Source organism: Dermochelys coriacea, chromosome 6 (assembly GCF_009764565.3).
Source record: "Dermochelys coriacea isolate rDerCor1 chromosome 6, rDerCor1.pri.v4, whole genome shotgun sequence".
In the NCBI taxonomy this organism is placed as follows: Eukaryota; Metazoa; Chordata; order Testudines; family Dermochelyidae; genus Dermochelys; species Dermochelys coriacea.
The window spans coordinates 67517145-67531076 of record NC_050073.1 but is presented as its reverse complement, the minus strand read 5'-3'; the positions used below and the strand labels follow the sequence as shown (position 1 = coordinate 67531076).

The 13932-nt window shown below is 40.6% G+C and overlaps 1 protein-coding gene across 1 annotated transcript in view; it reads right to left on the bottom strand.

The window, feature by feature from the left end:
• Positions 1 to 479: 479 nt before the first annotated feature.
• Positions 480 to 13932, bottom strand: part of RMDN3 (regulator of microtubule dynamics 3) — a 59260-nt gene continuing 45807 nt past the window's right edge. The window contains 5 exon segments of the mRNA XM_038405584.2: positions 480 to 2021; positions 4859 to 4885; positions 4888 to 4941; positions 9458 to 9511; positions 10929 to 11027. Of these exon segments, the coding sequence (XP_038261512.1) occupies positions 1968 to 2021; positions 4859 to 4885; positions 4888 to 4941; positions 9458 to 9511; positions 10929 to 11027 (288 nt within the window). The 3' untranslated portion in view covers positions 480 to 1967.

Below are 13932 nucleotides of genomic sequence, written 5' to 3'. Positions count from 1 at the left end.
TAGGGAAGTGAGACTTACAGGGTCACAAGTCCCCTCCCTCACATCTTAAAATGGGTCCTGAGTAGCCTGGGAAAAGAAGCAGGGCTCATAAACAGCCTCCTGCTTCCCAATTTGGCCAGGACTCTAGAAGCATTTCCCCTCCCTGGGGAAATGCGACCCAGCAGGTGAGGACTCAAAAATCTTGAGAGAGGACTTCAGGCCCTTGGGAAAGCTAGATGCAAAAGGCCTCACCAAAGCTGTGATGGAGCTAGTACGCTCTTTAAGCGAACAAAAAATCAAAAACTAAAAAGGGGAAGCAAAAGCTTAAAAGATCTAGAAGTCCTCCAATTCCTCCTCCACAGAGGATGATGAATTGTCAGGCTCTGATTCCTATCAGGACCTGGGAAAACTCAGCCAAGGTCATCCCCCCCACCTGCCGGCCCCCAAAGCGTCCCCCTAATACATATGTATATGTGGTTAAGAAAGGCAATCAGATCTCATTTTCTATTAGATGGTGTGTAATTAGCTTAAATGTTTGGTTTTGTAATCCCACTCTACAGCAAATCAGACATGATATTATACAACATGTAATAAAGTGTTTAATGTCCACACACAGATAGCTACCAGCTAAAATACAAAATTTAAAAGGTAAGAGGAAGCCCAGTTAGATTCCTGGGACAAATCACTGTGCATAGAACAAGGTGAGTTGTGTTGTCCTCTGGAAAAAAAAGTGTTAGAGGAGAAAACAAAAAAACAAAACAAACAAACTTTCTGCTATTTGGAACTGATTGGAACAAATATTAGTGGTTACCTTGATTCTCCACCCCACCCCAAGTGTCATTTTGATTATACTTTGAATTTGTTAGCTTGCAGAATGAGGTGGAAAGACACTGTGCTGAACTGTCAATTTTGTCACGTGGTTCCTCCCTTTGTGCCCCAAGTGCTTCATAAAGATAATGAACAGCCTCTGCAACTCCTAAACTTCTTTATTTACATCAAGTAGGTAAGGTTTAGATGACTGCAGAAGACAATCTTTCACAATTAAGGAATCTGAAAGTGTCCACTTGGATTAAAAGATTAGCATTTTTGATGAGTGAAGAAAATCCAGTTTGTGTTCCAAATTTAAGATTTTAATCACTTGTCTTTTATGGCAGTGATATGTTTCTTTAACATAAATTCTTATTTCTGAAAAACGTCTCTGAAAGCAGATGCACTGGTCCCATGATGTTAACCTCCTATACATATGCTAATGAGTATTGCTGATTTTACCTTGATGACTAAAACCACTAACTAGTCAGATGAATTTGCAAAGAGACAACAGGATCACCGATTGTTTTCAAAGGGAGATGAGGAGGGGCTGAGCAGAACTCTTGCCTTTGGTATTATGCTGAAAAAGCCATGAGCAATCAAAGAGATCAGCAGTAAGGAAAGACTGACATTCTCAGCTCTGCCTATTAGCAATGGTTGTCACCAACTACTAAGAAATATAGGCATAGCTAAGGGTGGCTGTTGATTCCCTGCCCTCATGACACACTAGAACCATGCCGCTGACATTTTATTAAATAGAGCACAGAATCCCATCACAACTTGAACTTCACATGTTTAGGTCCTCTCCTGGTGGAAGTTGAGCTATAAATACTTCTTGGGAAGTGTAGGTGGATGAATGTTAAAATCAAAGGCATAGAGGAAAACTAAAATCCAATCAAGTTGATGGCTGCTGCACTGAACAGGTCAAGCGCTGGATTCATTAGACTATATCTGGTGTAACAGGCAGGCAGATGAACAGAATTAGAGTTTAGTCCGGTGAGTCTCTGCCAAGATTTAACTCCTCAGGGAAGTGCTGTTGAAACTGCAGTTTGGTTTGTTCCTTGTAAGATCTGTGATTTGCCCATGAAGCCCAATCCAAGATTATCTGGATTGTGAAACCCTTTAGACTGGAATTTGTACTGGTCACAGTTATCAGAGGACTGGGCTTTTAAAAAAAATAGTTATTCTTCTGAGATTCCTTGCATCTCCTCAATCTCCCTCTTGAGTTTTTCATCCTGAGAAAGCAAAGAAATGATAAACATCACAATGGCCAGTGGGTTTAATCCAGTCCCATTTACAAAATTAAAGGTTACTCACTTGGTTTCATTTTCTTATTCAACCCTATGGTTTGTTTTGGTTTTTAAATCAACTTCTCATATCCCTCCTCCTAATGGATACGTGTCTTTATAGTTGTTTTAAAAATTCTATTCAGGTTTTCCAAGCAGTAAGAGGAAGCCTTCCTTCTTATTTCTTTTTCACTTCTGAAAGCACAGAATTGTGAACCAGGAACTCTAGTTCTAACCTTCTGGAGTTCTAACCTTGGCTTTCATGCAGACTTTGTTGAACTGGGTAAGCCACTTCACCTCTTTGCCTCTGTTCTTCCATAAGTATGATTAAGTTACCTATCTACCTTATGGGGTGAAGAGGATGAATGTGTGCAATTACATAAAAAATGAAAGCCACGATATAAATATTATCTGGACCGCCTTACTAGACCCTCATTTTCCTGTTTGTGGCATGCTACTCTTTTCTTTATGCCATCTCAGAAAAGGGAAGTAAACGCTCATGAGTCCTTGATTTTGTCTCTTTCCTGAAACCCCTCTGCTTTTCTTATTAAGTTTTATTCCTCCAATATACTGCTTATTCTTTTGGAATATCTCCCGTTTCCAGTTAAATGTTTCATCCTAGTTCTGTCAAGAGGAGCTTGAGTTGAGGAAGCTTGAGCTGAGGAAGCTACCCATTTGGCTGAATATGGCCATTTCCTGTTCACATTCCGGAATTCAGCAGTTTGATACCCCGGTTTCCTTTGGTTTGGCAACATGTAGCAGCTGAGTACCTTCATGCAGTAATGGATAACGCTCTGGAGGTGGCAGCACTATCAAGTCAGCATGTTGCAGATGGCTGGCTAAGATTCCCTGCTGACCTGCGGCCTGAACCCCAGCTGAATAATTTGGCTACAGCAACACAGTCTAATGACAGATTTTAAAATACTGTGTTTGTCATAACAGTTGCATACTTCTATAATGTTGCCTTACATGTCAGTGTTTATTCAATAATACAGAGAATGAAGGAGTAAGATCTGGCTGACTTGTCTAGATTACTTTACTTGCATTTTTGATAATTATGATGTAAACAATAACTGATTACAAGTAATTTGGGGGGGGTTTCTGATCAGTCCTTGACTAACAGTAATAAACTGGCAATACCCACACCATAACTGTATTTCCCCACACAGTAGACAGGGTGAACTTATTGTCAGGCCAGTGTAAGGGAGGATATTAGCCTACCAGTTCAGTTTCATCTGTTGTCTCTAATGCATGACAATCAAGTGGTACTTGAAGTGTGGTTATAATGAGAAAGCTATATAAAAAGGCACCATGTTATTCAGATCTGCTTTTTTGTTGTTGTATTCAGTCATATCTACTTTAATGACAAAAATACATTTTTACAGTTGCTAGCAGTGCAAAGCCAAAAGATACTGCTATAGGAAAGTGAGATGGATTCTATTCTATTTGTGTATCATCAAAACAATTACAGCACAATCCTGCAAATGGAATGTATCATGACCCATAATGAAGAGGAAAAAAAATCTGTTTAACTTTTGAATTCCAAATTGAATTTGCAGTAGTTTGATCAACAGGTTTTGGGCTTTTTTTTTTTTTTTTTTTTAATTTGTAACCTGGAAAGATTCATATGAAAAACATTAAACAGGGAACCCACCATGCCATTCTCACATAGTCCTTTTTTCCGAGGCTAGCCGTACAGAGAAACAATCAAAGTTATAAGGACCTGATTTTTTTTTACATATATATTTATATTATATAATAAATATGGCATGATATATTTCTACTACGCCATATGCTAAAATTTAAAACAGATGTCTTCCCATGCCCAAGGTATTTAACATATTCTATACATCACATAATATTAAGAGTCATGGAAGCTTACCTAAAATTACTAAGCTGTATTTCCATCTTTTTTTTTGCCAACTGTTCTTTCTGATATTTTTTAGTTTGCTACAGCTACTAGGACAGCCATACTTGGATACAGTATCAACCACTCAATGGTTTTCATTATGTTGCTTGATCACTTGGGGCATTCTGAAACTACGTGCAATGAAAAGGCAAGTGTCTGTGCTAAGGAACAGACAACTATAAAGTGATAAGATAGAACATCTTTGAAGGTGAAGACAAAATGAGCGAGCTTAGAGACCTCTCTCCCAATCAGGGTTGAGGTATATACACGCAGGGCAGCATAAGGAACCTTTGCTGAATCTTTCTGTGAACTTCAGTCTCCAGGGCTCTCAACTCACCAACTCTTACCAGCAGTAAATTCACAAAAACATACAATTTAAAGAGAAAGTTCACTAGTGGACTACAGTGTGTGAAGTTTTAGCATAGATTAAAGTTTGCCAGACACTTAAGAAGTGCTGAAAGATAGGGTTTGAGGAAGTTTATGTCTAAGCTGTTTAAACGTAGTTTGTATACTATAAAAGAATTATCTGCAAATTTTTAATAAGTTACTACCACCCAAATTACTGTTTGTTTAAAAGCTGATTTTAATGGGAATCCATCAAAACATTTTGAAGGGCTTAGGCAACAAATATTCAAAACAAGATTTCCATATAAACACTTGGCCATAACATTACCTGCTTTTGGATCTCTCATAAAATTGCCCAGTGACAAATTTTACCAAATTACCAATTTCACAGGTAGATTGATATTGAATAAATGTTCTCTCATCTGATCCCAGAGGTCAAAGTCTATATGTGGATCTAAAATTAAGTTTTAAAGGGTTTTTTGTTACATGATCATATTAGAGTGCCGATGAGATAAAGAGCAGAAATTGCTACCTCATTTGTGATAACTGGCCAGCTCTGAAAGCCAGATTCATCCATTGAACAGCTGCAGAGTTATTCCCCAGGTCTCTGTAGCACTGTAAGAAAAATGGCAATAAAGAAAAGTGTCAAGAAACATGGAAAATAGATGTCAGTGGGCACACTCTGAGGGATTGGAAAAGCCAGCTTGTAATTGAAGAAAGGCTCTTTTCACCTTTTTAAACACCTACATTCAGCAATCTCAGGACTCTGCCATCTTTCCTGTAGGCCCTTCAGCAAAGCACTATAAACGATACCATGTCACAAATAAATAAGTTTATTTTTGATAGGAGGTTTACAGTCCCTTATTCCTCCCCTAATATGGGCACTATTTCCCTGAGCTTGTTCTTACCTGTAAGCATAGCCCTATTTTTCTCACTGTTCTCACTATTCTTGAGTCACCTAAAGGAGCCAGTGTGCAGGTACCGGGACTCCCATACCTCCAGAGCAAGCATGGCATTTTATCAAGTGCCTTTGTCTTCAACAGCCCAGAAACAAGAGTCCAAAATCTAATTCCAGCTCTGACACCTATGTCAAACTTGACAGACTTTCTCAACCCACTTCCCCCACCTTCAACAGCACCAAAACAGCGGTTATCCCATTGGCATAAGCAGGCCCAAGTTTTCTTAAAAGAAATTCTAACCCCATCTTTCCAATGCGGGACTGCAAGAGAAGTCATGTTCTTGGACCCTCTATATTATGTAGCAAGCTGGATTAAATTGGGCAGCAGAGCCCTTGAGGTTCTGTAGTACTCTAGATTAGTTTACAATATATTCTGGAGAAGCTTCATGTAATGTTAATAAAAATTTTCAAATTTTATAGGTGACTAATGCAATTAGTGATACATTCCTCTGATTCTAGCTCTCAATTAAATTCAGTTATGTTTACACTGCCCCATAATTTTCATTTTTGTGCTACATATTTATGGCCCATAACTCCTAACTGGGCTTGTGAAAATTGTCATGGAGAAAAAGCTGGAGGCATTTGGCAGCTGGATAGTGACATTTGAACTTTTAGTTCCCAGAGAGTCATGGGAGCAGTTTGTGGATTGTGGGAGATGTATGTTATCTAGAGAGATTGTTGCTACAAGTGATCAGCAGTGGAAAGGTTAGCAATGCTGAGGTTGTTATTAGTTTCAAGAGCTGACACTCCATTGGGGAGTGATGGGTCGTTCACACCTCTGCAGAGCTATTGTTTCAGGCTCTTACACTTAATGGCATCTTTAAATATAGTTTGGACATTTTAAAATAGTTAAGAGCCATAAGTTTTTTTTAGTTTTTAGCTTGGACTCGGGAAACCAAACTGTCAATGGATAGATCTCGCCTGCATATTTACGAACGCAGAAGTATCATGTTTGATACTTGTCCAAAAGGCTCCAATTCTCAGCATTAGACCCAGAGTCTCAGAAAGCAACTGCACAGCAGGTTTTTCTTCCTCTTCTGCATTTTGATCCCTTAGTTAAATTCTACTTCATTCAACGTAATTCAATATCAAGTGAATTTAGAAATCCTGTGATCAGATATTCAACTCAAGAAGACAGTGTGGGATTTGGGGAAAGAGACAAAGCACATTGGGACCCCTATCAAATTCTCTGGCAGGTTGTGTCCTCAGAGTATTTCCTCTTCTGAAACTCAAGCACTTCTATCAGAAACATAAAACACTGTGTGTGTTTTATTAGGATAACAGTGAATCTAGTCATTATGGGGAGGTATGACAAAGTAGGAATTTTCTGTAATATTTTTATGAACCCTATGTGTGCCACAATTTCCTCCTATACTTTGCACTGCTACTGGGGGTGGAGGGAGGGAAGAGGAGGAAAGGATTAAATTTGTTCACAGGGGAGATTATGAGACAGTGGGTGGGTGGGAGGGGGAGGTGTCCTGTGTGTGGTTTGAGCAGACTGCATGGGTCATTAAAAGGACTGGCCCAGGGCCTACCCATAGCGTGGACAATCCAACAGAACCATGGAAAAACCCCAATTACCAGAACACTGACACCTACAACCAACAATCCAGAGGGAGGAGGATTGCCTGCCTCTCAGCAGGGAAGCTGAGCAGGACCCCAGTTTGGGAATAAAGGACAGAGTTGTGTCAGGTGGGGGAAAAGAGAGAGCTGGTTTCTGAGAGAGGCTGAGTGACTAAGGAAGTCAGAAGACAGAGCCTGAAAATGGATTTCAATGCAACTTGGCTTGGTTGAATTGCTCTGGATTGACTAGAATGGACTGCTTTAATCTTTCTCTATGCTAGCCTAAAGACATCCAGTTGCTGTGTTCCAGCTGACTATAAATTCTAATCTGTTTGGAAAATGCTGCTTGGGTGGCACTGCAAATACTTGCTGAGGTTCATTTCATCCCTGAAGACTACAAGTCTCTACCAGGCGTCTATCTTGGGCCTGGTCTACACTACAGAGTGAGGCCTGAGGTAAGGCAGTTTACGTCACCTATGTCAGCATCTACACTACAGCCTTGCTCCAGCGATATAAGTGCCCTAGCTACATCCATATAACTCCACCTCCATGAAAGGCATATGGCTTATGTCGTGTTAGTTAGGGCCATACAGTGTCTGTGTGAGACACTCCATTACTTACATCAGCTGTTGGCTGTCATTCTTGTCCATTTCATGGCTCCACAGCCATTAAATTGACAAGAAATGCTGGTAGGTTCCCTGCTGTAACACTCCCCTCTCCCCGCCCCTCCTCTGTGCTGTCACCCCGGGGCGGGTGGGGGGCTCTCAGCTCCCTGTGGAGCTAACTAGCTGGTGCCCAGGTTTGGCTCCCAGAGCTTCCCTCCCTCCTCCCAGGCAGCTACCAGGCTCCGGCTCCCTGCCCGAAGCCTGGGTGGCAGCTAGGCAGCTCCACAGGGGAGCTGAGAGTCGCCAGCAGCAGCCAGGCTCCTGGCAAGGAGCTCTGCGGGGACCCAAGAGCCTGAGATCTCAGCCCCTACACTTCCCTCTTAAGGTCCCTGGAAGTGCTCCTGGTGAGGATGTGCACCACCGACAGAAGGGGGGTAGCGGTCAACACAAAAAAGTGCAGAAATTACTATGGTGGCTGTAAGTTGACCTTTTTGTAGTGTAGACAGGTTCTCGCAGTTGGATTCACTGAACAGAGCTCACAGTGTGAAGCAGAAATTCTGGAAGCCAGAGGCTCAATCTAGGAAGTAGTGAGGCTTCAGGGCCTATCCTGAAGGAAAAGTGGGATTCCTTGAGGTTGGGCACACTGGAGGGTTTCCTCCAAGAGAGACTATTTAAAAGTTGGGGCATAGCGCAGATCCTGTGGATCTGTGACAGGATGTTACAATTTAACCACATTAAAGCCCTACATGAGAAATTTTCCTGTAACTGTTAAAATGTTAGCTGAATAATTAAGGTAAACCATAAGATTTTCCAATTATGGGACTGCAAAAGTTGCTGCCCCCTTCTATTAAACATCGAAGTAGTAGTGTGGTGGTGGTTTTTATTCTTAAAAGGGGCATACAGGAAAGATATGGATTTTGAATGTGCACAGATACAGGTTGGGAGTGGCAGCAAATGGGAAAAAATACCTATACGAACTTTCACTATAGTAAATACTAAAAGGATTTGGAAACGGAAGGTGATGCTCATTTGTGGGTAGGAAATTTAATCTAATGGGATACATAATTTCCATTCCTACACAGGCACATACAGCTAGACATGGTACGTCAAAGGCAGAACTGTGGTAGGTGCAAGGGCCTCTAAGCACCTATTAGCTCCCTTCCTGGTTTGAGATCAACTTTCAAGGTTTCATAAAATAGACTTTTCTTGTCAAATAAACTCTTCACCTAGTTTCAAATGCTAATAAATTCCAGGCTGGGAAACCAACCTTAAACTAGCACGCTACCCAGATAAAAATTACAATCTTTGGGAACTGGAAATAGTGATTTCACAGAAAAAGACTATAGCTACACTTTGCTATGCCCACTCTGGCTGCTGTTACTAAAGCTGTTTGGGCTTTACATATTTCCTAGACTACAACAGGAGGCCAAAGGAACTAAGCATCAGTTTTAGCATTTAAAAGATTCAAAAACAATTATTTCCCTCAACACAAACAACAACAAAATCAGCAGATCCTCTGCTTCAGGCGTAGATATTCATGGTCTGTTTAATCATTGCCCATCCATGCTGGCAAAAGAAGGTCAAACTGGGTATTTCACTCTTTCCGTGACTCTGTTCTTGCACACAGCTCAAATGTGAGGATCAGTAAACAAATGATTTGGCTCAGAAGTTAACAGTGTTCATTTTTAACCAAAAAAAAAAAAAAAAAAAAAAAACCTGTGTAAAGTAACCTGGGTGCCCCTTGGAAGATCTATAAAGGCAAATAACCAACAAGAAAGAGCAGCTTAGAGTTCCATATCCTCCTGCCCCTGTTATCTCCTTGCCCATTTGTAAAAAACACACAATATTAACTTATAAGTGACTATATTTATATACAACACTTTGCATTTCTACAGCATCTATCATCCACGGACCGCCAAATGCTTTACATACACGCCATGTTGTACAAGCATATGGACTGAAGAGAACAAAATTAACTGTTCCAGTTTAAGAAATGACTGGTTACCTTAGCAATGTACACCCTTCCTGCTTTGGAAAATCCTGAGCTCAGCTTTTCAGCCTACAGAGGAGTGGAGAGAAGGATTCAATAGGATTTCAGAAGAACCCAATTTGAACAGTTTTTTATTGCAACTCAAACAAATGTTGCCTTTAACACATGGGGCTGACTTACACACAGTTTGTGCACCAATTTAACTTTTATCTGTTTAGAAACAGATGGAGTTAAATTGGTGCAATCCCCCAAGAGTACTTTATATCAATTTAGATTAATTAGGAATAGATCACCCCTTAGATTTCCACAAAGTGCCTGAGATTTAATGAGCAATGTTTATGTTCTACTCTAATATTACACACTAAAAAAAACAAACCTACATTAAAAAAACAGTAAGGTTGCAAAGTCTTGCGCTCAAAAGTTAGGAAATGGCAGAATTAAGATTGCCTGTGGAGGCCTACTTTGTCCCCCTTGTGCTTAAGCATTACAAGATAATACACAATTTTTTGACTCATCAGATCTGTCTCCTCCCTCATGGGTCCCAATCTCCCCAACTTCTAAACTCACTTCTTCCCACTACCCCACCAGCCTCCAGTTCCAGTCTCCATACCCCAGGCTCATGGGCCCAAACTATTTACCACCCACTCCACCAGCTCAAGCCCTTGTCCCTTCTTCATTCAAATGAGGCAGCTTCCTCCTCCATGCCGCTTAAGCTGGGGAGTGAGGAGGGGACAATGTACGCACGAAAGAGGCAGTTTGCCTTGCTCTGTTCTGGTGGCTGGACCCGGAACTGACCCAGCCTGCAGCAGCCCAGATCTGCAATTGAGGAAAAGTCCTGCTCAACCCCAAGTTGGAACAACCTCAGAGTGGTGGATGGAATCTTAAGTTTTTAGCTATGAAACTCCAGTAAGTCTGAGCCTGTGCAAACTGTGATTTTTTTTTAAAAAAGGTTTAGAACATAAATTTGGACAGATTTTTAAAGGGATGGCAAAAGGCATTGCTGACACCAAGACCACCACTTGCCAAATTTCAAAACATGCTCCAAAACATGGGGGTGAGAGAGCTTGTCAAACACAAAAATCAGATTTTTTTTAAATGGGCAAATACATTTTTCCCTAGCCTTGTTCTCAGAAATCAATGGACCATATTTGGATGATATTTAAAAAAAAAAAAAAAAAAAATTCATCCCAAGGCAGATACCCAGCATGAAAAATTTCAGCCTGAAAAGTTACAGTCCAGCAGAGTTATAAGCAAATGAAAAACAGGATCTTATAATAGGAAGTGTTGGGCAACCTTAATAGGCAGTGCTGCCAGCCCCACCTATAAACTGTAGAGTAATAGGTTCATACAGTATTCAAAAGCACTATATACCAGTACAGTCCAAACCAGGATAGTATGTTTAACTGATCCATATCATACAGTCTCCAGCAATATTTAAGTATTAGAGCTATAAATGTAACAGTTTCCTTGCCCCCAGATTTAGTACCTTTAAAAGGTTCTGCAGTGCATCATGGACAGTGGCTGTAGGGGGTTCTTCATACAAGGCAGAAGCAGTTTTTCTTTCAAGCCATCCCAGATGAGCGATCTGCAAGGAAAAAGTAACATTAAACTATCAGCAAGGAAGTCAGTAGCCAGCATGCAACCCTAGGAATTCCCACAGTATATGCAAAGCATACAGGGACACCTTCATATCCACAGTATCTGCAGCAACCTCCAAATCACGTACAAAATCATTTTGCTAACATCAGCTGAATCTGCCCACATACACAAATCAATCAATCTGCAGAAGTTGCATTCCTTCTCCCCCCGCCTCAATCACCATTTTATAGTTTTGGATGATTAACAGTGACACAAATATGGCTCAGAATAAAATTTGTCTCCACAACTGGATGGTTCTGTCTAGGAAGCTCTCTGGACTGACCATCACCTTATTATAACCACATCTGTTTCTGGTGACTTGCCTGCACACCAGAGCAGACCCATGTTCTCCCACTCCAAAAAGAAAAAAATTGGGGGATTAAGTCTTGTACCAGAGTATGCCTTTACACACACACCTCGAGAGACAAGCTTTCCACCAACACCATAAGAACGGCCATACTAGGTCAGACCAAATGTCCATCAAACCCAATATCCTGTCCTCTGACAGTGGCCAATGGCAGGTTCCCCAAAGGCAAGGAACAGACAGGTTATCATCAACTGATCCATGCCCTGTCACCCAATCCCATCTTCTGGCAAACAGAGGCTAGGGACACCATTCCTGCCCATCCTGGCTAACAGCCATTGATGGACCTATCTTCAAGGAATCTATCTAACTCCCTTTTGAACTCCATTATAGTATTGGCCTTCACAACATCCTCTGGCAAGGAGTTCCAGAGGTTGACAGTGCGCTGCATGAAAAAATACTTTGTGTTTGTTTTAAACCTGCTACCTATTAATTTCATTTGGTGGCCTCTTGTTCTTGTATTATGAGAAGGAGTAAATAACACTTCCTTATTTACTTTCTCCATACCACTCATGATTTTGTAGACCTCTATCATATTCCCCCTTAGTCGCCTCTTTTCCAAGCTGAAAAGTCCCAGTCTTATTAATCTCTCCTCATACGGAAGCCGTTCTATACCCCTAATCATTTTTGTTGCCCTTTTCTGCATCTTTTCCAATTCCAATATATCTTTTTTGAGATGGGGTGATCACATCTGCACGCAGTATTCAAGATGTGGACGTACCATGGATTTATATAGAGGCAATATGATATTTTCTGTCTTGTTATCTATCCCTTTCTTGATGATTCCCAACATTCTGTTCGCATTTTTGACTGCCGCTGTACATTGAGTGGATGATTTCAGAGAACTATCCACAATGACTCCAAGATCTCTTTCCTGAGTAGTAACAGCTAATTTAGACCCCATCATTGTATATGTATAGTTAGGATTATGTTTTCCAATGTGCATTACTTTGCATTTACCAACAATAAATTTCATCTGCCATTTTGTTACCCAGTCACCCAGTTTTGTGAGATCCTTTTGTAGCTCTTCACAGTCTGCCTGGGACTTAACTATCTTGAGTAGTTTTGTATCATCTGCAAATTTTGCCACATCACTGTTTACCCCTTTTTTCCAGATCATGTATGAATATGTTGAATAGGACTGGGCCCAGAACAGATCCCTGGGGGACACCACTATTTACCTCTCTCCATTCTGAAAACCGACCATTTATTTCTACCCTTCATTTCCTATCTTTTAACCAGTTACCAATCCATAAGAAGACCTTCCCTCTTATCCCGTGGCAGCTTACTTTGCTTAAGAGCCTTTGGTGAGGCTTTCTGAAAATCCAAGTACACGATATTCACTGAATCTCCTTTGTCCGCATGCTTGTTGACCCCCTCAAAGAATTCTAGTAGACTGGTGAGGCATGATTTCCCTTTATAAAAACCATGTTGACTATTTCCCAACAAATTATGTTCATCTATGTGTCAGACAATTTTGTTCTTTATGATGGTTTCAACCAATTTGCCCGGTACTAAAGTGAGGTTTACTGGCCTGTAGTTGCCAGGGTCACCTCTGGAGCCCTTTTTAAAAATTGGCGTTACATTAGCTATCCTCCAATCATTTGGTACAGAAGCTGATTTAAATGATAGGTTACAGACGACAGTCCTGCAATTTCACATTTGAGTTCCTTCAGAACTTTTGGGTGAATACCATCAGGTCCTGGAGACTAATTACTGTTTAGTTTATGAATTTGTTCCAAAACCTCCTCTAATGACACCTCCATTTGGGACAGTTCCTCAGATCTGTCACACAAAAAGAATGGCTCAGGTTGGGAATCTCCCTAAGATCCTCAACAGTGAAGACCAATGCGAAGAATTCAGTTAGTTTCTCCGCAATAGCCTTATCTTTGAGTGCTCCTTTAGCATCTCCATTGTCCAGTGGCCCCACTGGCTGTTTAGCAGGCTTTCTGCTTCTGATGCATTTTAAAAAAATTTTACTATTACTTTTGGAGTCTTTGGCTAGCGGTTTTTCAAATTCTTTTTTGGTCTTTCTAATTATATTTTTATACTTCATTTGCCAGAGTTTATGCTCTTTTCTATTTTCCTCATTAGGATTTATCTTCCAATTTTTAAAAGGATGCCTTTTTGCCTCTCACTGCTTTTTTTACTTTGTTGTTTAACCACGCTCTTCTTTGGTTCTCTGAGACTGTTTTTTAATTTGGGGTATACATTTAAGTTGAGCCTCTATTATGGTGTCTTTAAAAAGGTTCCATGCAGCTTGCAGGAAATTTACTTTTGGTCCTGTACCTTTTAATTTCCATTTCATTAACCTCCTCATTTTTGTGTAGTTCTTTCTGAAATTAAATGCTACAGAGTTGGGCCGCTGTGGAGTTTTCCCCACCACCGGGGATGTTAAATTTAATTATAACATGGTAACTATTACCAAGCAGTCCAGCTATATTCACCTCACAACTCCTGCTCCCAACTCTCTTATCCACCTGAAATA